The 25736-nt window shown below is 37.4% G+C and overlaps 3 protein-coding genes across 3 annotated transcripts; all 3 read left to right on the top strand.

Moving 5' to 3' along the window:
* Positions 1–3703: 3703 nt before the first annotated feature.
* LOC139984784 (uncharacterized) lies at positions 3704–5958 on the top strand. The gene is made up of 3 exons (XM_071998824.1): positions 3704–3920; positions 4405–4568; positions 5275–5958. Exons 1-3 carry the CDS (start codon positions 3751–3753, stop codon positions 5412–5414), a joined length of 474 nt encoding a protein of 157 aa, XP_071854925.1. The 5' UTR covers positions 3704–3750; the 3' UTR covers positions 5415–5958.
* A 6830-nt stretch (positions 5959–12788) lies between these two features.
* Positions 12789–14810, top strand: LOC139984783 (uncharacterized). Its single transcript, XM_071998823.1, has 3 exons — positions 12789–13006; positions 13513–13676; positions 14321–14810. Exons 1-3 carry the CDS (start codon positions 12837–12839, stop codon positions 14458–14460), a joined length of 474 nt encoding a protein of 157 aa, XP_071854924.1. The 5' UTR covers positions 12789–12836; the 3' UTR covers positions 14461–14810.
* A 4745-nt stretch (positions 14811–19555) lies between these two features.
* LOC139984782 (uncharacterized) lies at positions 19556–21892 on the top strand. The gene is made up of 3 exons (XM_071998822.1): positions 19556–19764; positions 20278–20441; positions 21101–21892. Exons 1-3 carry the CDS (start codon positions 19595–19597, stop codon positions 21238–21240), a joined length of 474 nt encoding a protein of 157 aa, XP_071854923.1. The 5' UTR covers positions 19556–19594; the 3' UTR covers positions 21241–21892.
* Positions 21893–25736: the final 3844 nt, after the last annotated feature.

Genomic DNA, 25736 nt, shown 5'->3' with positions numbered 1-25736 from the left:
GACAGCAACTGTTTCATGTACGGGTCTACGACATCAGTCTTGTACAGATCAACGCTACCTAAAGCAGTAGTCCTATCTACAGTGTAGGTTTATGTATTTCATATCCGAAACCATGGACGCTATAATGCAGGTAAGGATGTTACCAAATTAAAGAGGAATCGATAAAACTAAATTGTCCCAGTGATTGAATCTGAATCAGGTCAAATATATTCATCCATCTGGTCGTGTACAAGTAATGTAGGCCGCTTTAATTTTGTTCGGCATTTCCGTTATATATATACTATCGTGCTTGTTATACGCATTCCGCGATGTCATCTTCTATCTGCCTACATGCACTGAGACATTATAGGCCGATCGAACCACTTCTTTAGGGCATCGCTCCCTCCTGTGACTACAAGCAACAACAACTCATATCACAATAATTCTGAACACGCACTCATCATTTAACTAAAAAGTGTATACAATTTCTGCACCCCCCCCGTTCCTGTCCCTACCCATCCCCAAGGGTAGCTAGCACAATCGAAGTATAACGAATTGTTGTGAATATGTAAAATACGTAGTTGACATCACTGGAGAGGGAACAATCAGTGTGGACAGGTGTACCCAAAACACATCTGACGTTTCTGGTGGTCGGTTGTACCAGAAACACAACTGATATATTCGTTCAGGCAGCTCCCTGGTTACCTACAGTGAATCAGACCAAACTTAGCATGGCGAAATGTTCAAAACTTTAGCCGGCTGGGCGCTAGCAAGTTAGCAAATCAAATTCACCAACAAATCGAAAGCATCTGTTTCACTTCAGAGTATAAAGGACATAAAGGAAATATAGTCCTAAACAGTCTCGTGAAGACGAGATGAACAGTGTCACATTCGTGTGAACGCTGATCCAATAACAAAGAAGGGAAATAGTGGGGAAGCGATCAAAGTCGTCCTGACGATTAGCAAATTCATGTCACAGATAAGAGAAAGGAAGCATATTAGTAAAAGAGGAAAGAATTAGAGCAATAACCCTACAGGCTCTTGGATATCACGTGCAGTGGCTACTGGTGTGTAACGGGATAAATACTATGATTTCTAGCTCAAATACTAGCATTAACTCTAGCATTAACTCTGGCATCCCTGCATTCCATGACATATCACGTAAAGTGTCAGAAAATCACAGACACAAAACCAGATAGCACAGAAAGCTGCTATTTGAATATAAAGATAAGTGATATATCTGACTATATGTTGTAATAGTGAAATAATGTCCCTTTAGGCGGTCGTTATGTGACGCTGACAGCGTTGTCGAATAATGGCACTGACTTTGGTTACTTCATTACCATAAGCACTGAACATGTGAGACATGTGGCAATGAGTTATGGTACATCGTCTCTTTTGCTAAAACATGTAGTTTATTCCCTACTCCTTCCCTTAATCCTCTCTTGGTCCCTCTGCTGCTTATCTTCTACCTCTCCTCTTCCCCTGTTGGTTTCTTTCATTCTTCTCTCCATCCCTTGTCTATTAATCCCCTTACATATCTCTTTGTGTTCACCATGCTCATTAACCTGTCTGTATTCTGTGCGGGTATGTATTTCCCTTCTGTTAGTGATACTTGTCATTTACCCTTTGAAGAAGATCCTGCTAGGATCGAAACGTCAGGCCAACTTACTTTTACACATTATATTACACTGGCTCTCTAGTGGATAAGTAGTTTGCTAACAGTTTTATTTTATTTTAATTTTTCTAAAACATATTAGTAAAGTTGAAAAAAGGGGTTTTCAGACATTTCATTAAATATCCTCATTCAGCATCGCCAAAATATGATATGAACTCAATTAATGGGCAGCCTCCAGAACCGCTGACCCACTCAAGTCACAAGATACTGCATCTGCTTCCTAAAAGCTACATTAAGGTACCCAGAAAAAGATGCATTCAGCGGGTAATTGAAGTTTAATCAGTCGAGAAATAGACGAACAGAGATATTCGCCTTTGAGTGAATTAACAAGAGTTTATTCCCTGGTTCCTACGAAAATGTCACGGAATGACCTTACATGACAGGTTTGCATTAAGTTCATTTGACTGTATATTCATGTTTTTCTATTTTCTATACGAAAGAATCCTTGTAAATATTTTCCTAAAATCTCTAGTTATATCTAAATACAAAGGACCTACCACAAGTGATCCAAGAGCGATGGAGATTGAGTGGAATTTTCAGTTATCTAGAACATTGACCTTTTAATTAATCAGCATTTAACGGAAACAGGTCCTCGCTAGTTCAGAAATTGTTTTGAACATGTTGATAAACTAAGCACATTGTCTGGCAAACATAACCACTTAATTGCTATATCTATTGGTGCCACGAAATCTGTGTAGGACATCCGCTCTTGAAGAATATGTGAAAAAAAGTTCAATAACGCGTAACGATAGAACACGAAGAGCGTGCCAGTAGCCTAATAGTTAAATTAATTACCAGATTTGTTTAGTTCCTCTGCAACTACAGTACTTTTAGGGAATACCCCAACAATTCTACTCCATCTGTCCCCTCCTCCACCCCTTCTCTCGCTCCTGCTCTCCTCTTCCAACCCCTCTTCTACAGCCTCCTACTCTCCTCCTAAACCTCTGAAGTTTGACGGGAGTTTTATTTGAGTGGTGGGGTACACTCGTGAATAAGACGTAGATAAGTAGTTCCTCAAGTAACGAAAGACACTTTGCAACTTCTGACTTGATCTTAACCTGATAACAATAAACACGCACGTATGGTATGACAAACGCGGGGTTTCCCCGACGTCACACTTGGAATCGTGTTGGGAAAGTTCGGCTCGAAAATTGAAGCGCTAAGTGAAACTTGAATTTTAAATATAGACTATAACATAAATAAAGACGGAAACAATTAACTGTTCCAAACTGATGATCATGCTGAACTCTGATTGGAGAGGAAATAAAATCTTGGAAAATAAGTACTGCCTTATTCCAGTCAAACTAAAAAATCGAAATTATGAGACGAAATGTGGAGATAGAGAGATTGCTAAATCACCCCGTCCCCCACCCTCCCCCACCACCCATAAATGTTTTACATTTTCACGGATAATGGAAAATGTTCTCGACAAACGTCATGATTTAGCGATAAACCGAAAGCAAGACTTCCCTAGTCAACAGATGCTCTGTCAAGACCCCCCCTCCCATCCCCCACCCAACATGATGAAACCCAATAAGCATTTCACATTTATCTTAATGTGAGCACGTAATTGTTATTATCGGCCGGAACGGGACCCAATGACGACCAATTGGGACAGGGCCATAAGCGTTCAGCTACCGATCTATTTTATGTGTCCTTTACAATAAATTGAAATTAGTCTGTTGAGGATAATATATTTCAGTTATGGTAAAATCTCTCACCAGACGGTCGACAGTTCTATTTTTAAAAGTGAAGTCAGGAAGAGGGAGACAATTTAAATGATCTGTCAGCGCTCAGCCAAGGCCAAGGTTCAAACAAGCAATCGAATAGTGTCTTTTCCTTATTACTAATGGCATTTTCCAAGTATCAGATAAATATAGTCATATGACGCATATTAAAAAAAGGAAAAAGGTAAAGCAACGTCGGAGAAGCCGTGACGTAAAACGAGCGTAATGTGTTAAAATCCTTCTTGTTTGAAATAATAAAGGAAATTGTACCCTTTATAAACTCCTGTTCTGTTCCAACGATTATCATTGTCATAAAAAGTTCACTCTATTGCTCAGCTCTGCTCATCAAACAAGAACCTGATAACGATGGAATCGTTCCTCTCTCAGACTCTTTTACTTCTCTTAGGTCTTACTTCGGTGGTACTAGGGTGTGGCCCGCAAAGCCAGTCTACAGATAAGAAGAGTAATCCTAGTAAGGGATTTCTTGGAGCTAATGATGTACGTCAAGCATCGCACTACAAGAGCAAATCTAAAAGGTAACTCATTTCTTTGTTTTCTTTCCGCATGTTATAACAATGTGGCTTATATCACCCTATAGTTCCAGCATGTGTGGGTGGTATCTTTGTTACCCTTTGTTTACTATTAGTACTAGTACACTGAATTGCTCTTCAGATCCAAAACACATCCATGAATTGCTTGATAAATGACCCATTAGACCTCGTCTGGATGCAAAGTTGTTTTTACGTCAGGAATTCTTGGTAGGCCTGGTAGAATTGCCAACAGCTAAGTAAAACGCTTATGCTGGTTAAGATTTACATTCGGTGTACCATATTTCCCTATTTTTTTTCTCCCCCATCTATCTATATATTGTTATATTGTTGCTATATATACATAATATATATATATATATATATATATATATATATATATATATATATATATATATATATATATATATATATATATATAATTTATTTATTGTGTCCATTTAACTTATTTATTGTGTTCACTTATTTCCAGATCTTTGTTCGATCATCTCGAAGGAATGACACCAGAAGAAGACTTCCTCAGATTCGATATAAATGAAGATGGTTTTATAGATGCGTGTGAATGGACAATGGTGCAATTCAACAACAATAGTGTCAGAGAATTTATAAGGCTTCTAGATCAAGCAGATTTGGATGGTAAGATAATATATTCAATTACTAAATTTTGTATATGTTTTTGTGAGTGTATGTTTTTCGTTTGTGTGTGGGTAAAGGGATCAGAGGGTCAGCTCAAATGTATCAACCACTTAAACTGATTCTTTAATATTAAAAAGACTTCACAAGACGGGCTTATTTTTACGCTTGTAATTTTGACGTTGGAGTACACTTAGGGCCATTTTAGAGTACACTAACAGCCATTTTGTTGTACGCACATGAACCAAGTGTATATTATGAATAACATACAAACATTAAAGTAAGTTTCCTGTGATGAGGGTCGACGTCTTAGCAATGTACCATATTTTTAAATTAGTGATTAATTAAAGTACCCGCGAGTTCCTCGCCAATCCAAATGACCATTTCCATTTCCTTCACTACTTAGTCAACATTATACCCTTAACCTCAACCTCAACCTACACTGTAGTTAACATTTTCAGGCTAAACACACACACACAAACACAATCGCAATAATAGTGCTGACTGGATTTTGACATTTTTTTGGTTTCTTAATTACTGGACTGAAATGTTTAGTCTTCCCAAATGACATTTGACCTGTTGTAATTAGTAACTACTTGTATTTATGATCACTATATTTGGTTACGTTCTTAAATGTGTTGTTTATTTTAACTAGTTATCATAATTATTTGAATATTGACGATTTTTGTATTCTTTTCTTTGTTTCTAGATAATGAGCTTTTGTCTTTAGACGAGTTCATATTCTTCGAATCAAAAACAAATGAGAAGAAAGAAACAGCGACAAGGATAGCAAGTAAACTAAGAGAGTTTATTCCATCTGTGAATGAAATAAAAGAGACTGTTGAATAAAGACTCTCTTTGATAAACAACCAACATATACATCCTTGCTCATCGATTTGATGCCTTAACCAGTTGAGGTCGAAGGTCATTTGATGGTGAAGCGCTTAACATCTTTGTCACAGATGTATGACTGACCTTTTGAACTTTCGTTTCTAGGCAACAACAGTTTTTCGCATGCCTGCAGTTAACAGTCCTAGACCTGAGTGTGCCTGTCGGCTGATCACGTGACCATACTCATCGAAAGCTGTTTACAATAACTATAAGCTTGATGATGACTTCCTGGCAAATATTAAATGTGGCTGTTCACGTGACGTTATTTTACAACAGGATAGTGAAAGTGTAGCAAGAAAAAAAGTGTACATTATTTGAGATGTTATCATTATTTCATCAATTATTTATTTCATTTACATCGTTAGTGATCCAATAGAAATGTATTGTTGGTATATATTTCAGTGAAGTGAATTAATTTATTAGATCTTTTTTATCTATAATCTAATGTTAACAATGTGAGTGAGTGAAATGTCTGAGAAAGCACCTATATTTTATTTTATTATTCAGATTCTTTAGTAAAAGTTTATTGACGTGAATATTCTCGAATCAAATATCACTTTTATAACCACGTGTTATATCACGTAATGTCAATATAGTATTTGTTTATTAATATAAACAATCAAATGAAATAGAAGTATTACTTTTTCTTGAAAATCGTCTTTTGTGTTAGAGAAGGATTTGTCGGGAAGCAGAGTGGGTTGGTTGGTGGGGGGGGGGGGCAGGGGGATTAGAAAAGTGTATAAATAATAGGAAACGTATATGTGACCCCTTATAAGGACCAGGATAGCTATCTCACTCCAGCCCATTCCCTACTATAACCGGAATCCACCTCATACGTCTTCCCTGTGTCATTCCTGCATCTTCCCTGCATCTTCCCTGCATCTTCCCTGCACCTTCTATGCACCTTCTATGCATATTCCCTGCGTGTTCCCTGCATCTCCATAACACCTTCCCTGCATCTTCCCTGCATCTTCCCTACATCTCCATAACACCTTCCTTGCTCCTTCCCTGCGTTTTCCCCTCTTCCTCAATGCCTCTTTCAATAAGTATTCAATATTCATTCTCGCCCTCTGTTGTGTCGGACAAGAGATTGCAGTCTCCTACTTGAATTTTGAACGAGATGATCGACACAAGACGTTTGAAAAAACAAATAACATATCCATTGTCATGGTTAGTCTACTTTGTATGCATCTTACATAATTTTGTACTAAATGCCTTGGAATTCAAATTTAAGAATTTAAAAATAAAAAATAAAAACCAGTGAGATATATTTGGATGTTAGGGCTATAACCAGGAAGGGAGGAGTGGGGTTAGAGAGAAAAAGAGATCTAATTATTTTTCTATTTTACAGTTATTATGAAATCGCCAGAAATTTAAAAATACATATCAACAATAATAATACTAATGGACATATTTATTGCGCCGATATCCGTCAAAAAAGACGCTCATGGCGCAGTGACACAAACAGTGCGACAGCAAAAAATAAAATAAACATAGTACAAGACAATAATGCAAGCAAAAATGGGCAACAGTGAACAGTTAATTCAACAGTTTTCATCAGATGAGTCTTGAGAGAGCGTTTAAAGAAGCAAGAGATGGACTGTGTTTTACATGTTCTGGAAGGCTGTTCCACAGAGAAGGGGAAGCAGCAGCAAAAGCTCTTTTGCCCCATGATCGATTTGAGCGATTTTCACACAGAAGTAATTTATTGTGTGATCTCATGAAACTGCGATTTGCGTGAAATGGTTGCAGAAGTTCTGACAAGTAGAATGGCGAAGTTCTAACAAAAGAGCTTTATGTGTCAATATTTTAAGAATAATACGGTCTTTGATCGGGAATCCCATTGTAAACAGTGTGTGATGAACTTGTTTTGGCCTCATTCAACTACAACATCCCTCGTGTGGTGTAATGCCCACATGTCAACACTTTATAGCTTATATAGAAGATCCAGAAATTGACTGTTAGAAATATTTGTAATGCTTCATATATCTCACATTCTGAACCCTTTTCAAACACCTTCATTCATGCAACACTCGTTCTTATAATATGTTACAAACACCTATCATTTTTATCATTCTCAGGTTAGATGTTCTGGTGTCGCACTCTGAAATTCTCTAAATGAAAACATTAGAAATAGCAAATCACTTTCATCTTATGAAAGACATCTTAAACATTATCTAATCAATGAATCTTTTCTTATAGTTCTGCCCTATAATGAGCATTGTATTAATGTTTCCTTTCCTAGTTCTGTTAAACCCCTTTGTGTGTCCTTTTGCTTTGTGTTTTCTTGGTATTTTCTTTTCTCTATATAAAATTGTATTTTCTCGTTTTACTTTGCAGGGTCCAGACTCGAAAAGTATCGCACTTCTGGACCCGCTGCCTCATTGCTATAACTATGTATTAACAAATGTACATCATTGTGATTTAATGGCAGAAATGGCAGAAATGCCACCTGTAACACATGTTACCGTGTTGCGAACTCAGCGCAGTAGTTACTGATAGACGGTTGTGGAACATGAACAGTAGTTACTGTACTAGCTATGAGTATCGGGTGCTAAAACATATTTAAAGTTGAAAAAAGTTTTTTTTAAACATTTCATTAATCAGCCTCATTCAGTATCGTCAAAATATGATAGAAACTCAATTAATGGGCAGGAGGGAATCGCTGTCCCACTTAAGTAACAAGATACTGCATTTGTTTTCCTAAGATCTACATTTAGGTATCCCGAAAAGGTGCATTCAGCGGGTAATTGTAGTCTAATCAGTCGAGAAACAGACGAACAGCGATAGGAAAGGACTACTCAACACGACTTTATTCCTTGGTTCCTATTAAAGGATGTCACAAATGTTTATTTTATATGAAAGAGGACAATAAAAGAAACCTAATAGTGCAGAAATTATTCAAATATCTTTTTCCGTTTAGGAGATATTCAAGTGTAAAGTTCTATCTGATTGTGTAGAAACTGCTGAAATCAGACTAGCTGTGACGTCATATCCTCACATTCCTGAAAAGTCTTTGTTATTTGATTAAAATATTTTGTAAGATTTTATGACTTACAGTCAAAAGATACGTCAGGAGATCTCATATGTGTCAAGGGAAGTATTTGAGATTTAACATCTGAAGAATGTTTGATTATATTTTTTTAGATTTGTGGAAAAATGTAATTATTTTTTAATGAAATATATTGACACATGTTAAGGAAGTGAGGATGTGACATCACACCCTCACATTTAGTCTTTCTACACCAGTCATTTGCAAAGAAATTTTGAAATCTTCAAAGTGTGATATCTCCTTAACAGGGAATGCTATCGTGGTATAGTTTCTTCACTATTCTGTTTGTCTTTTAAGCTCTTTCATACAAGATAGACATGTCAGACACCTGAAGCAATCCTTTAAAATGTCTCGGAAGGACCTTACATGACAGGTTTGCTTTAAATTAATTTAACAGTATATTAATGTTTCCTTCTAAAATGTCCTTAAAATTTTTAGTTACATCTAAATACAAAGGACCCATCACAAGTCATGGAGATTGGTGGGAATTACAGTTATATAGAATATTAACCTTTCAATTCATTCCATTGTCACAGCAATTAACGGAAACAGGTCCTCGCTTGTTCAGAAGTTGGTTGGTAAGCACAGTTTGATGAACTAAGCACATTGTTTGGCTAACATATTTTTTTTAATTCTACCAGGCTTGTATAGGTGCCACAAAATCTGTGTTGGACATCCGCTCTTGATGAATATGTGAAAAAAGTTCAATAACGCGTAACGAAAGAACACGAAAAGCGTGCCAGTAGCCTAAGAGTGGACAAAAATTAACTTGATTTTATTGAGGTCGTCTGCAACTACAGTAACTTTAGGAAATACCCTAACCTCCTACTCCTCTGAAGTTTGACTGGAGTTTTATTTGATTGGTGTGGCACACTCTTGAATAAGACGTAGATAAGTAGTTCCTCAAGGAACGAAAGACACTTTGCAACTTCTGACTTGATCTTAACCTGATAATAACCACGTATGGTATGCCAAACGCGGGGTTTCCCCGACGTCACACTTGGAATCGTGGTGGGAAAGTTCGGCTCGAAAATTGATGCGCTAAGTGAAACTTGAATATAAATATAGACTATAATATAAACACTTGACGGAAACTATTAGTTCCCAACTGATGATCATGCGGAATTCTGGATTGGAGGAAAAGTAAAACCTTGGAAATTGCGAAATAAGTACTGCCTTATTCCAGTCAAAATATAATATCGAAATTCTGAGACAAAACGTGGAGATGGGGTGAGGGGGATTACGATTGACCCCCCTCCCCTCCACACCCCACCGAAAGAGATTTAACATTTTCACGGATAATGGAAAATGTTCCCGCCGACAAACGTCATGAATTAACGACAAACCGCAAGCAAGACTTTTCCTCAGTCAACAGTCGCTCTGACAAGACGAACACTCATTCAGCGTTTGAGACATACCTCCCACATGATGACACCCTAATACCAGGTGCGTATCCAGGGGGGGGGCGTTGGGGGCGCGCGCCCCCCGGGTAAGAAAAAGAGGAGAGAAAAAAAAGAGAAGAAAAAAGGAAAAAAGAGGAGGAGGAGAGGAAGGAAGGGAAAAGAAAAAGAAGAAAGAGAGAAAAAGGAGAAAAGGAGGGAGTAAAAGAAAAACGCAAAGACACCGGGAAGAGAAAGAGGAACAGTGACATCATTACAGCGCTGAAGGGTAGCCAGTGACGGATCAATGATTTCGTAAAAGTGTGACTCACCCTACCCCTTACACCGACAACTCCATTTTTTGACGTTTCCATTTTCCTCTCTCACTAATGATCTATATATGTACTATATATGGTCTATCATAACGCGTGTGTAGAATTGTGCTATGAAACCAACTGTGGCTGGTCTCGAACTCGACCGTGTCGTCGGGGAACATGACGCATTTTGGGATGGGGGCGACCGCCCGCCCCCCCCCCATTCAGCATTTTTTTAAATGATATCGCTAAGTAATTTCAAAATAGAAAGTGCTTAGAGGCAACTTACAAGGCCTGGGAAGTGTCATTTCCAGCGATCTGGGAGACATTTTCGGCCAAAATTTGCTTGTACGCTTCGCGCTAACAAATGGTCCTGGGTAGTGCCATTTCCAGCGATCTGGGAGGCATTTTCGGCCAAAATTTTCTTGTACGCTTCGCGCCAACCTATGGTGGCGCTACGCTTAGATAATTTGCCTACAGGCTTCGCCCCTCCCTTGGCAAATTCCTCGCTACGCGCCTGTTCGAATTTGTAACGCAAACAGCAGATATCACATCATAATCAGTGAGCATGAAAATGGCGTTCCAGGATGAAAAGCCTCAAAACTGTCCGACTTGCCTGAAAAAATAACCAAAAATTTTCGCGCGCGAAGCGCGCGTTCAACGTGTTCATGTCAATATCATATAAGCCGTTCAAATTGCGCAGTATTTCGCGGGATGCTAATGTAAACAACGACATGTCTCATGTAGATGTATAAAAAGCATGGAGGTCCAATTATGTCAAAACTCTCTTTTACATTAGTAATGGCGAATTAGGGGCTGCACCCCCGCCGCGCAGTGGCGGAGCGTCCATACGGTCGGGGGGGGGGGTGGATGCCCCCCTGACTGACTCAAATGGACTGCTGGCGCCTTTTTCAGCTCTTTACCACTTTTTACTTATTCGTGATTATTAACTTTTTTATTGCGCTCTCATCTACTTATTGACATTTCTCACATTTTGTTGCTGTAATTTGGCGATGACACCTTATTCTTCGTTTATCTGCAAATTAGCCAGGCCCGGAAAGGGTCATTTCCGGCGATCTACGGAGTATCTTTATTCAAAAATTTTCTGTACGCTACGCGCCAACTAGTGGTGGCGCTCCGCTTAGATAGTGTCGAAAGCGCCCCTTCAGACCATTCTCGCCACTCCTGACCAATACCCCTAGCTCCGCCACTGCCGCCGCGCCTCCTACGCCTATGTGTGTAGTGTTCGGTTGAAGGAAATATCTGCTATTTTTTCATTTCCTTCAACCAAGTTTGATAATAGCCGTTATAACAGGTTTTAATGTTTCTACACCAATAAATTAACTGTGTCTGAATTTTCGAAAATTTCTCACCAACATTCTGCATCACACTTCCCTCTACTCGTGCAATTTTGACCGGTCTGTTAGGGGTTGAAGGAAGTTTTTCTATATTGGTTGTCCATAGATGAAATTTTGTACATTATGGGTATGTTTTCAAGTGAGTTTATTCACGAGAAATGTGTATTTTCAAATTCTCAACAAATATGGGGCTTAAAACCTTGAAAAGTGGGGCTGACGGGTATTGTGGGACGCGACGTAGAATCACCTACAAAAGCAAAGACCCACAGGAGATGCCATCAGGTCGAACATGATGTGTGCCGGGTTGACAAACTTCAAAAAGGTTATGGATGGAAAAAAAACTATTAGGAAAAACCTGGTTCTCAGGCAAAAAGTGTACATCTGGTTGGTCATTTCAAGCCCGAGAAGTGCCGTTTCCGGTGATCTGGGGGGGTTTCAAAACAAGAAATTTTCTTGTACGCTGCGCGCCAACTGATGGTGGCGCTCCGCTTAGATAGTAATTCGCGCCCCCCGGGTTTGAAATCCTGGATACGCGCCTGAATACGTATGTAACATGGGCACGTTTATTGCTGTTATCGGTCGGACCGGGACCCATTGTCGACCAATTGGGACAGGGCTATAAGCGCTCAGCTACCGATCTGTTAATGTTCGTTTACAATAAATCGAAATTAATCTGTTGAAGATAATACATTTCAGTTATGGTAGTCTCTGGTATCAGACGGTCGACAGTGCTATTGTTAAAAGTAAAGTTAGGAAGAGGGAGATTATTGAAATGACAGTTAAAACAAGCAATCGAATAGTGTGTTTACCTGATTACTAATGGCATTTCCCAAGTATCAGATAAATATAGTCATATGACTCATATTAAAAAAGGGAAAGGGTATAGCAACGTCGGAGAAGCCGTGACGTAAACGAGCGTTATGTGCAAAAATCCTTCTTGTTTGATATAATGCAGGAAATTGTATCTTTTATAAACTCCTGTTCAAACTCCTATTCAAACAAACAATCGAATAGTGTGTTTTCCTTATTACTAATGGTATTTCCCAGTATCAGATAAATATAGTCATATGACGCATATTAAAAAAAGGAACAGGGTATAGCAACGTCGGAGATGCCATGACGTAAAACGAGCGTAATGTGTTAAAATCCTTCTTGTTTGAAATAATAAAGGAAATTGTACCCTTTATAAACTACTGTTCTGTTCCCACAATTATCATTGTCATCAAACATCCACTCTATTGCTCAGCTCTGCTCATCAAACAAGAAACCTAATCACGATGGAATCTTTCCTCTCTCAGACTCTTCTACTTCTTTTGGGTCTAACTTCGGTGGTGCTAGGGTGTAGCCCACAAAGCCAGTCTGCAAATAAGAAGAGTAATCCTAGTAAGGGATTTCTTGGAGCTAATCATATACCTCCAGCATCGCACTACAAGAGCAAATCTAAAAGGTAACTCATTTTCTTTGTTTTTGTGTCCGCATGTTATAATATGGCTTATATCACCCGATAGTTCCAGTATGTGTGGGTGGTATCTTTGTTTACCCCTAGGGCACTGGATGGCTCTTCATGAAGCATTAGACCTAGTTTGGATGCAAAGTAGTTTTTATGTCAGCTAACCTAAGAAATGGTGTCTACGATTTTATTTCCTTTTAAACCATAAAGTCTCAATTTGCATATATCTATGAACCGTTAACAATATCATAAACAACAATGGCTTCCGTCCCGTTTCGTTTATGCAAAGTAGGCAAAGCTAGAAACGTCCTTCAAGAGAGTAAGGTGGGTGTAAACTTAATGCAGGAGCTTATGTTTTTAATCGTTTTGAAGACTGTTGACAAGTTCTGTGACAATAACATTACAATTTAAGTACCGGACGATGCTCATGAAGAGTGAAGCCGATTGCCTCAATTTATTTATTGTTTCCATTTAACTTATTTATTGTGTCCACTTATTTCCAGATCCGTGTTCGATCATCTCGAAGAAATGACACCAGAAGAAGACTTCCTCAGATTCGATATAAATGAAGATGGTTTTATAGATGCGTGTGAATGGACAATGGTGCAATTCAACAACAATAGTGTCAGAGAATTTGTAAGGCTTCTAGATCAAGCAGATTTGGATGGTAAGATAATATATTCAATTACTACATTTTCATTTTGTATATGTGTGTGAGTGTAGGTTTTTCTTTGGTGTGTGTAAAGAGCTAAAATGTATCAACCACTTTGATTCTTAAATATTTAAAAATACTCCACCAGACGAGCTTATTTCGCCTGGAAGCTTCTCGTTAGAGTACACTAATAGCCATTTTGTTGTAGGCATATGTACCAAATGTATATTATGAATAATATGTAGTCTCTCATAGTAAGTTTCCTGTGAGTCGACGTCTTAACAATGGACCATTTTGTAAAATTAGTGGTTAATTAAAGTACCAGCAAAATCTTCGCCAATCCAAAATGACCATTTTCATTTCCTTCACAACTTAGTCAATCTAACTTAACCTCAAACTACACTGTAGTTAACATTTTCAGGCTAAACACACACACAAGCACAAGCGCAATAATTCTGCTTATATGAGTTTTGACATTTGGTTTCTTAATTACTGGACTGAAATGTCTTCCCAAGTGACCTTTGTCCTGTTGTAATTAGTAACTTCTTGTATTTATGATCATTACATCTAGTTACGTTCTTAGATGTGTTGTTTATTTTAACTAGTTATCATAATTATTTGAATATTGACGATTTTTGTATTCTTTTCCTCGTTTCTAGATAATGAGCTTCTGTCTTTAGACGAGTTCATATTCTTCGAATCAACAACAAATGAGAAGAAAGAAACAGCGACAAGGATAGCAAGAAAACTAAGAGAGTTTATTCCATCTGTGAATGAAATTAAAGAGACTGTTGAATAAAGACTCTCTATGATAAACAACCAACATATACATCCTTGCTCATCGATTTGATGCCTTAACCAGTTGAGGTCGAAGGTCATCTGATGGTGAAGCGCGTAACACCTTTGTCACAGATGTATGTCTGACCTTTGGACATTCGTTTCTAGGCAACAACAGTTTTTCGCATGCCTGCAGTTAACAGTCCTAGACTTGAGTGTGCCTGTCGGCTAATCACGTGACCATACTCATCGAAAGCTGTTTACAATAACTATAAGCTTGATGATGACTTCCTGGAAAAAATAAAATGTGGCTGTTCACGTGACGCTATTCACAGCAGGATAGTGAAATTGTAGCAAGAAAACTATTGTGCATTATTTGATTTATTTCATCAATTATTTATTTCATTTATATTGTTAGTGATCCAATAGAAATGTTTAGTTGGTATATATTTCAGCGAAGTGAATTCATTTATTAGATCTTGTTTATCTATAATCTAATGTTAACCATGTGAGTGAGTATATCTGAGAAAGCTCCCATATTTTATTTTATTATTCAGATTCTTTAGTAAAAGTTTATTGACGTGAACATTCTCGATTCAAATATCACTTTTATAACCACATGTTGTATCACGTAATGTAAATATAGTATTTGTTTATTAATATAAAACAATCAAAATGAAATAGAAGTATTACTTTTTCTTGAAAGAAATCGTCTTTTGTGTTAGAGAAGGATTTTTCGGGAAGGAGAGTGGGTTGGTTGGGGGTGGGGGGGGGGATAAGCAAAGTTTATAAATAATAAAAAACCTATGCGTATTTCCCTCCAATCTCTTCCCTACTACAACCGGAATCCACCTCCTGCTCCTTCCCTGCGTCTTCCCTGCATCTTCCCTACATCTTCATTACACCTCCCCTGCTCCTTCCCTGCGCCCTCCCCTCTTCCTCAATGCCTCTTTCAATAAGTATTCAATATTCATTCTCGCCCTATGTTGTGTCGGACAAGAGATTGCAGTCTCCTACTTGAATTTTGAACGCGATGATCAACACAAGACGTTTGAACAAATTAAAATGAAATGACATATCCTTTGCCATGGTTACTCTACTTTGCACCATTTTGACCAGATGTAGAGAGGTCACTATTGGAAAGGTTTGGTGAATTTAATGGAAATTATCATTTACCGAGTTTTATCTTTGGTTGTCGGACGAAAAAATCTTTAACCTGGTTTCAGAGTTATTTACTTTTCGTTATCAGTTTGTGTCGTATAATGGTGTAAGCTCGTCACGTATTTCTTGCAATATTGGCTTTCCACAAGGATCCATTTTAGGACCACTACTTTTTATTATGTATATAAATGATATTTACACGTCTTTGCATAAAGTTTCCTTTATTATGTTTGCTGATGACACTACTCTTTTTATCCAACACAAACTTCAGAGAATGCTCTTCAAATTGTCAGAAACGAATTCCTCAAACTTTCTGACCGGCTAAAATCGAATCGATTGTCACTTAATAAGTAAAACAACATTAATGGTGTTTGACAACAGATTTTGTGACTAATAAAAAGTCTCAGTAATTTGTGATGGAATGTGTATCCGATTATGCTAAATTTCTAGGATTGTATATTGATTTAAAACTAAAGTGAAAAACATGTTTCTATCATCAGCAAACATGTTGCATATGTATTAATAGGTTACAACCGCCTATTTGTCAGACGATCTGTCCTTCCAGGTCAATACTCGTTATACCTTGCGTTCTAGCAATACACTCACTCTCACTGTTCCCAGAACTAAACTGAAAACCTATGGCGACCGTGCCTTTCCATAAGCCGGGCCCAAGCTCTGGAATGGTCTGCCCATATCTGTGCGGAGTTCTCCCACTCTCAGTCAGTTCAAGCCTTGCTTGAAGACTCATTTTTTCAAGTTGGCGTTCTATTAGGGTTGTACAGCGCTATTGAATACTTCGTAGATTTTAGCGCTTTATAAGTTCATTTATTATTATTACAACTATTCTTTAATCTCACGTTCTGCACCCTTTTCAAAAACTTTAACTTGCTTACCCTAAATGAGCTCTATAAATATAAATAGGATTTTTCTCTTTAGGTTTTATAATGGGTCACTCCCAGATTTTTTTCATACTTTTTTCATTATAATAGTATAATAAATACTATTCATACAACACTCGTTCTTATAATATGTTACAAACACCTATATCAAGGACTCATATGTATCTCTCACAGGTTAGATGGTCTGTGTCGCCCTCTGAAATTCTCTAAGTGAAAACATTAGAAATAGCAAATCGCTTTCATCTTATAAACGACATCTTAAACATTATCTAAACAATGACTCTTTTTCGTATAGTTCTGCCTTGTTATGAGCTTTGTATTAATGTTTCCATTCCCAGTTCTGTTAAACCCCTTTGTGTGTCCTTTTGCTTTGTGTTTTCTTGGTATTTTCTTTTATATAAAATTGTATTTTATCGTTTTACTTTGCAGGGGACCAGACTCGAAAAGTGTCGCACTTCTGGTCCCGCTGCCTCATTGCTATAACTATGTATTAACAAATGTACATCATTGTGATTTAATAGCAGAAATAAACAAGATTTCTTCGCTTTAGACTAACACACTTTTGAAGGGAATATGTTTCTTGCAAGTTGTTGGAGAGCTTCAACTACTTGATTTAATTGAAAATGGCACAATGATTTATGGTACATTGTCTCTTTTGCTAAAACATATTAGTAAAGTTGAAAAAAAGTGTTTGTGAAACATTTCATTAATTATCCTCATTCAGTATGATCGCCAAAATATAATAGAAACTCAATTAATGGGCGGTTTCCAGAATCGCTGTCCCACTCAAGTAGCAAGATACTGCATCTGTTTCCTAAGAGTTACATTAAGGTACCCCGAAAAAGGTGTATTCAGTGGGTAATTGAAGTTTAATCAGTCGAGAAACAGACGAACAGAGATATTCGCCTTGTGTGAATTAATAAAGGACTAATCAACACGACTTTATTTCTTGGTTCCTATTAAAATGTCACGGGGGGATTTTACATGACAGGTTTTCTTTAAATTAATTTAACAGTATATATTTATGTTTCCTTGTAACATTTCCTTAAAAGTTTTAGTTGCATCTAAATACAAAGGACCCACCACAAGTCATGGAGATTGACGGGATTTACAGTTATATAGAATATTAACCTTTAAATTCATTCCATTGTCACAGCAATTAACGGAAACAGATCCTCGCTTGTTCAGAAGTTGGGTTTCATATTTTGATGAACTAAGCACATTGTTTGGCTAACATAATCACTTTAATTCCACTAGGCTTCTATAGGTACCACGAAATCTGTGTGGGAAATCCGCTCTTGAAGAATATGTGAAAAAAGTTCAATAACGCGTAACGAAAGAACACAAAAAGCGTGCCAGTGGCCTTAAAGTTGACAAGAATTACAGTAATTTTAGGAAATACCCCAACAATTCTGCTCCCTCTTTCCCCTCCTTCACCCCTCCCCTTGTTCCTGCTCCCCCTCCACCCCTTCTCCTATGCTCTCCTACTCTCCTCCTACTCCTCTGAAGTTTGAATGGAGTTTTATTTGATTGGTGTGGTACACTCGTGAATAAAACGTAAATAAGAAGTTCCTCAAGTAACGAAAGACACTTTGCAACTTCTGACTTGATCTTAACCTGATACAAATAACCACGTATGGTATGACAAACACGGGGGTTTCCCCGACGTCACCATTGGAATCGTGGTGGGAAAGTTTCCAAAAAGTGGGGGGCACAACATCAGAGTGGCACTTTCTCATTCCACAACCACCACTCGTTATGCTATAAACCGATACACACCGGCCATATCACTTAAATATATATGATGTGTTAGTATGCTATCAATACTATAATGGTGGGCTGCAACATTGATTTTTTATTTATTGAGATTGTTTATTGTTAACCGTGCTACAGAAAGATATGGGATGCCATTTTAAAAATAGCATGTGCAGTCTAAAAATAAATAATTAAGATAAAATATTAAAATGAACAAACGCTTAAGATATCCAAAAGACAGGTTTTCATCAAAGGGGCACATTTTATTTACCAGTAGGGCACATTTGCTATTTTGGAAAAAAGTGGGGGTGGGCACGTGCCCCTGGTGCCCGGCTCCTACCCCCCTGGTCGACAGTGCTACTTTTAGAAGTAAAGTTAGGAAGAGGGTGACAGTTTAAATGATCTGACAATGCAAAGGTTCAAACATGCAATCGAATAGTGTCTTTTCCTGATTACTAATGGACTTTCCCAGTATTAGATAAATATAGTCATATGACTCATATTAAAAAAGGAATAAAGATATATCAACGTCGGAGAAGCCGTGACGTAAAACGAGCGTTATGTGCAAAAATCCTTCTTGTTTGATATAATGAAGGAAATTGTACCTTTTATAAACTCCTGTTCAAACTCCTATTCAAACAAACCATCGAATAGTGTCTTTTCCTGATTACTAATGGCATTTTCCAGTATTAGATAAATATAGTCATATGACGCATATTCAAAAAGGGAAAGGGTATAGCAACGTCGGAGATACCATGACGTAAACGAGCGTAATGTGTTAAATCCTTCTTGTTTGAAATAATGAAGGAAATTGTACCCTTTATAAACTCCTGTTCAAACTCCTATTCAAACAAACAATCGAATAGTGTCTTTTCCTGATTACTAATGGCATTTTCCAGTATTAGATAAATATAGTCATATGACGCTTATTCAAAAAGGGAAAGGGTATAGCAACGTCGGAGATACCATGACGTAAACGAGCGTAACGTGTTAAATCCTTCTTGTCTGAAATAATGAAGGAAATTGTACCCTTTATAAACTCCTGTTCAAACTCCTATTCAAACAAACAATCGAATAGTGTCTTTTCCTGATTACTAATGGCATTTTCCAGTATTAGATAAATATAGTCATATGACGCATATTAAAAAAAGGAACAGGGTATAGCAATGTCGGAGATACCGTGACGTAAAACGAGCGTAATGTGTTAAAATCCTTCTTGTTTGAAATAATAAAGGAAATTGTACCCTTTATAAACTCCTGTTCTGTTCCCACAATTATCATTGTCATCAAACATCCACTCTATTGCTGAACTCTGCTCATCAAACAAGAAACCTAATAACGATGGAATCTTTCCTCTCTCAGACTCTTTTACTTCTTTTGGGTATTACTTCGGTGGTACTAGGGTGTAGCCCACAAAGCCAGTCTGCAAATAAGAAGAGTAATCCTAGTAAGGGATTTCTTGGAGCTAATCATATACCTCCAGCATCGCATTACAAGAGCAAATCTAAAAGGTAACTCATTTTCTTTGTTTTTGAGTCCGCATGTTATAATATGGCTTATATCACCCGATAGTTCCAGTATGTGTTGGTGGTATCTTTGTTTACCCCTAGGGCACTGGATGGCTCTTCATGAAGCATTAGACCTAGTTTGGATGCAAAGTAGTTTTTATGTCAGCTAACCTGAGAAATGGTGTCTACGATTTTATTTCCTTTTAAACTATAAAGTCTCAATTTGTATATATCTATGAACCGTTAACAATATCATAAACAATAATGGCTTCCGTCCCGTTTCTTTTATGCAAAGTAGGCAAAGCTAGAAACGTCCTTCAAGAGAGTATGGTGGGTGTAAACTTAATGCAGGAACTTATTGTTTTAATCAACTGACGTTTTGGAGACTGTTGACAAGTTCTGTGACAATAACATTACAATTTAAGAACTGAACGATGCTCATGAAGAGTGAAGCCGATTGCCTCAATTTATTTATTGTGTCCATTTAGCTTATTTATTGTGTCCACTTATTTCCAGATCTGTGTTCGATCATCTCGAAGAAATGACACCAGAAGAAGACTTCCTCAGATTCGATATAAATGAAGATGGTTTTATAGATGCGTGTGAATGGACAATGGTGCAATTCAACAACAATAGTGTCAGGGAATTTGTAAGGCTTCTAGATCAAGCAGATTTGGATGGTAAGATAATATCTTCAATTACTACATTTTCATTTTGTATATGTGTGCGTGTGTGTATGCTTTTCTTTGGTGTGTGTAAAGAGCTAAAATGTATCAACCACTTTGATTCTTAAATATTTAAAAATACTTCACCAGACGAGCTCATTTCGCCTGGAAGTTTCTCGTTAGAGTACACTAATATCCATTTTGTTGTAGGCACATGTACCAATGTATATTATGAATAATATGTAGTCTCTCAGAGTAAGTTTCCTGTGATGAGGGTCGACTTCTTAGGAATGTAATATTTTAGTGATTAATGAATGTACCAGCGAATTCCTCGCTAGTTCAAAATGACTATTTCCATTTCCTTCACCACTTAGTCAATCTAACTTAACCTCAACCTACACTGAAGGAAACATTTTCAGGCTAAACACACAAACACACAGACACAGACACAAGCGCATTAATTGTGGTGATTGGATTTTGAAATTATTTTGTTTTTTAAATTACTGGACTGAAATGTTTAGTCTTCCCAAATGACATTTGACCTGTTGTAATTAGTAACTACTTGTATTTATGATCATTATATTTAGTTACGTTCTTAGATTTGTTATTTATTTTAACTAGTTATCATAATTATTTGAATATTGACGATTTTTGTATTCTTTCCTTGTTTCTAGATAATGAGCTTCTGTCTTTAGACGAGTTCATATTCTTCGAATCAACAACAAATGAGAAGAAAGAAACAGCGACAAGGATAGCAAGAAAACTAAGAGAGTTTATTCCATCTGTAAATGAAATTAAAGAGACTGTTGAATAAAGACTCTCTTTGATAAACAACCAACATATACATCCTTGAACACCGATTTGATGCCTTAACCAGTTGAGATGGAAGGTCATTTTGGTGGTGAAGCGCTTTACATCTTTGTCACAGATGTTTGTCTGACGTTTTTAACTTTCGTTTCTAGGCAACAACAGTTTTGGGCATGCCTGCAGTTAACAGTACCAGGCCCGAGTGTGCCTGTCGGCTAATCACGTGACCATACTAATCGAAAGCTGTTTCAAATAACAATAAGCTTGATGATGACTTCCTGGAAAAAATTAAATGTGGCTGTTTACGTGACGCTATTTACAGCAGGATAGTGAAATTGTAGCAAGAAAACTATTGTGCATTATTTGAGTTCTTCGTTATTTCATCAATTATTTATTTCATTTATATTGTTAGTGATCCAATAGAAATGTATTGTTGGTATATATTTCAGCGAAGTGAATTAATTTATTAGATCTTTTTTATCTATAATCTAATGTTAACAATGTGAGTGAGTGAAATGTCTGAGAAAGCTCCTATATTTTATTTTATTATTCAGATTTTTTAGTAAAAGTTTTTTGACGTGAATATTCTCGATTCAAATATCACTTTTATAACCACATGTTGTATCACGTAATGTCAATATAGTATTCGTTTCTTAATATAAAACAATCAAAATGATATAAAAGTATTACTTTTTCTTGAAAATATGTGTTAGAGAAGGATTTGTCGGGAAGGAAAGTGGGTTGGTCGGTGGGAGGGATTAGTAAAGTTTATAAATAAAAAAATAAAAACGTATATGTGACCCCTTATAAGGACCAGGATAGCTATCTCACTCCAGTCCCTTCCCTACTACAACCGGAATCCACCTCATACGTCTTCCCTGCATCTTCCCTGCATCTTCCTTACATCTCCATTACACCTTCCCTGCGCCTTCCCTGCATCTTCCCTACATCTTTCCTGCATCTTCCCTGCATCTTCCCTGCACCTTCTATGCACCTTCTTTGCATATTCCCTGCGTGTTCCCTGCATCTCCATAACACCTTCCCTGCATCTTCCCTGCATCTTCCCTACATCTCCATAACACCTTCCTTGCTCCTTCCCTGCGTTTTCCCCTCTTCCTCAATGCCTCTTTCAATAAGTATTCAATATTCATTCTCGCCCTCTGTTGTTTCGGACAAGAGATTGCAGTCTCCTACTTGAACTTTGAGCGCGATGATCAACACAAGACGTTTGAACAAATTAAAATAAAATGACATATCCGTTGCCATAGTTACTCTACTTTGCACCATTTTGACCAGATGTAGAGAGGTCACTATTGGAAAAGGTATGGTGAATAGAATGGAAATTATCATTTACTCAGGTTTTTCTTGAGTTGTCGGACGAAACAATTTCTTGAACCTGGTTCCAGAGTTGTTTATGCTTCGTTTTCAGTTTGTGTCGTATAATGGTGTAAGCTCTTCACGTATTTCTTGCAAATTTGGCTTTCCACAAGGATCCATTTTAGGACCACTACTTTTTATTATGTATATAAATGATATTTACACGTCTTTGCATAAAGTTTCCTTTATTATGTTTGCTGATGACACTACTCTTTTTATCCAACACAAACTTTAGAGAATGCTCTTCAAAATATCAGTAACGAATTCCTCAAACTTTCTGACCGGCTAAAATCGAATCGATTGTCACTTAATAGGTAAAACAACATTAATGGTGTTTGACAACAGATTTTGTGACTAATAAAAAGTCTCAGTAATTTGTGATGGAATGTGTATCCGATTATGCTAAATTTCTAGGATTGTATATTGATTTAAAACTAAAGTGAAAAAACATGTTTCTATCATCAGCAAACATGTTGCATATGTATTAATAGGTTACAACCGCCTATTTGTCAGACGATCTGTCCTTCCAGGTCAATACTCGTTATACCTTGCGTTCTAGCAATACACTCACTCTCACTGTTCCCAGAACTAAACTTTTGTATTCCTTTTTCCCTCCCAGTTCTGTTAAAACTCTTTGTGTGTCCTTTTGCTTTGTGTTTTCTTGGTATTTTCTTTTCTCTATATAAAATTGTATTTTCTCGATTTACTTTGCAGGGGACCAGACTCGAAAAGTATCTTGCTTCTGGTCCCGCTGCCTCAATGTACATCATTGTGATTTAACGGCCGAAATAAACGATACGAAAAAATATCTGTCTTTAGGATGAAACATTTCGATGATATTTCTATGGGCTGCATATTCGTTTAAGAGGTTGCTAAAACAAAAGGGCATGAAAGATCAAAGGTCGGGGTCATTTCGCTTCACCACGATTGTTTATGGAACTTTTGATCACAAGATTCCTTCGCGTTAAGCTTATAAACTTTGAATGGAATATGTTTTTTGCAAGTTGGTGAAGGGCTTCCACTACCTATTTTAATTGAAAATGGGACAATGATTTAGTTATGTAAATAAGGATTTATCATGAAAAATAATCAACTTAGATATGTGATTTATATCTTATATGAGGAAATAAAAGGTTATGTACGCCCCAATGAGTGGTATGTGAAGATATCAGAGTTGAGGGCAGAAGTAAAGGAAATTTGAGAAAATGCTGAGTCGGTAGAAAAGAAGTGAAAGTGTAAAGGTAAAAGAGAGATAGGGAAAAGAGAGAGGAAGCCGTCCGTGTTTTTTTGTTTTATTTAGAGACGACACGAATCTCAATATTTTCATTTCTATTTTAGAACTGAAAGTAACATATTTGTAAGGTTAAAGCCCTGCATAATATGAGCTATTAGTTGCCTATATAGGAGGGTGTTTTGATTCATTTCGTCGGAGTGGGGCAGTCCCAGGACTCATCGAGGCCATCTGGGGTAATAACTTCGGTAGCAATCGGAACTATTCCATCCTAATCGAAACCTCTTCATCCTAATGCAGGAAGCAGAATTTTTGACATTCATGAGTGGAATAGACTGACGTCGAGGAAACTAAGATGGTTCGTTGCCGGACATCGAAAATGAAACTAACACACGACAGGCATAATAATCCTACTAGGGGGAAAGATGCCGTGTGAAAATAAATAAATGAAATTACTTACGTCTCTATAAACTGCATCATATCTTTTTTTTAATACATCTGAACTTATCCTAGTCATATCTCTTAGGTATTAGTTGTTTAAAATACCAAAGTCTTCACAAACTTTCAGAATGCTATCACTTTTCAAATGAAGTTAACAATTCCCGTTACTCTTTCCTACAGAGGCTAGTATAGGATACACGACATACTTGGTTTCTAGGTTCAATGTACAAAGTATACGGACATGAGTAAAGACATGAGTACGAGTATGAAGACATGAGTACGAGGATGAAGACATGAGTACGAGGATGAAGACATGAGTACGAGGATGAAGACATGAGCACGAGGATAAAGACATGAGTACGAGTATAAAGACATGAGTACGAGTATAAAGACATGAGTACGAGGATAAAGACATGAGTACGAGGATGAAGACATGAGTACGAGTATAAAGTCATGAGTACGAGTATAAAGACATGAGTACGAGGATGAAGACATGAGCACGAGGATAAAGACATGAGTACGAGTATAAAGACATGAGTACGAGTATAAAGACATGAGCACGAGGATAAAGACATGAGTACGAGTATAAAGACATGAGTACGAGTATAAAGACATGAGTACGAGTATAAAGACATGAGTACGAGTATAAAGACATGAGTACGAGGATAAAGACATGAGTACGAGGATGAAGACATGAGTACGAGGATGAAGACATGAGTACGAGGATGAAGACATGAGTACGAGGATAAAGACATGAGTACGAGTATAAAGACATGAGTACGAGTATGAAGACATGAGTACGAGGATAGAGACATGAGTACGAGGATGAAGACATGAGTACGAGGATGAAGACATGAGTACGAGGATGAAGACATGAGTACGAGGATGAAGACATGAGTATGAGGATGAAGACATGAGTACGAGGATGAAGACATGAGAACGAGGATGAAGACATGAGTACGAGGATAGAGACATGAGGAAGAGGATGAAGACATGAGTACGAGGCTGAAGACATGAGGACGAGGATGAAGACATGAGTACGAGTATACAGATGTCAAAGCTTATCAACGTTTCCTTGATTGCTGATACTTAAGATGATATCTAAAACGATATCACCTGCCTCTGCCTATCGGAGCCACACAAGTCCTGCTAGCAGTCCAGTGACCTCCAAATTTACTAACTATGGACAAAGTATGCTATGAAAAGTCAAATAATGGCCACACTCAGATTCAATCACTCGTTCATGTAATTAGTTCGTTTCGTATGGACTACAATCAGGGACGTTGCTAGGGTCTTGTGATTGGGGGAGGGGGGGGGTGTAGAATCATAATATTCCAACTAGAATCATAACTTTCCAACTGGGTTAATTCGTAAGGAGGGGTGTCGTACCGCAAGTTGGAAATTTTCAGCAGCATAGCACGAGTAGGTTGTCAATGTACCATAAATACGCTATA

This window comes from Apostichopus japonicus, chromosome 17 (genome assembly GCF_037975245.1).
Source record: "Apostichopus japonicus isolate 1M-3 chromosome 17, ASM3797524v1, whole genome shotgun sequence".
Classification (NCBI taxonomy): domain Eukaryota; kingdom Metazoa; phylum Echinodermata; class Holothuroidea; order Aspidochirotida; family Stichopodidae; genus Apostichopus; species Apostichopus japonicus.
This window is presented reverse-complemented; position numbering and strand designations above follow the sequence as displayed.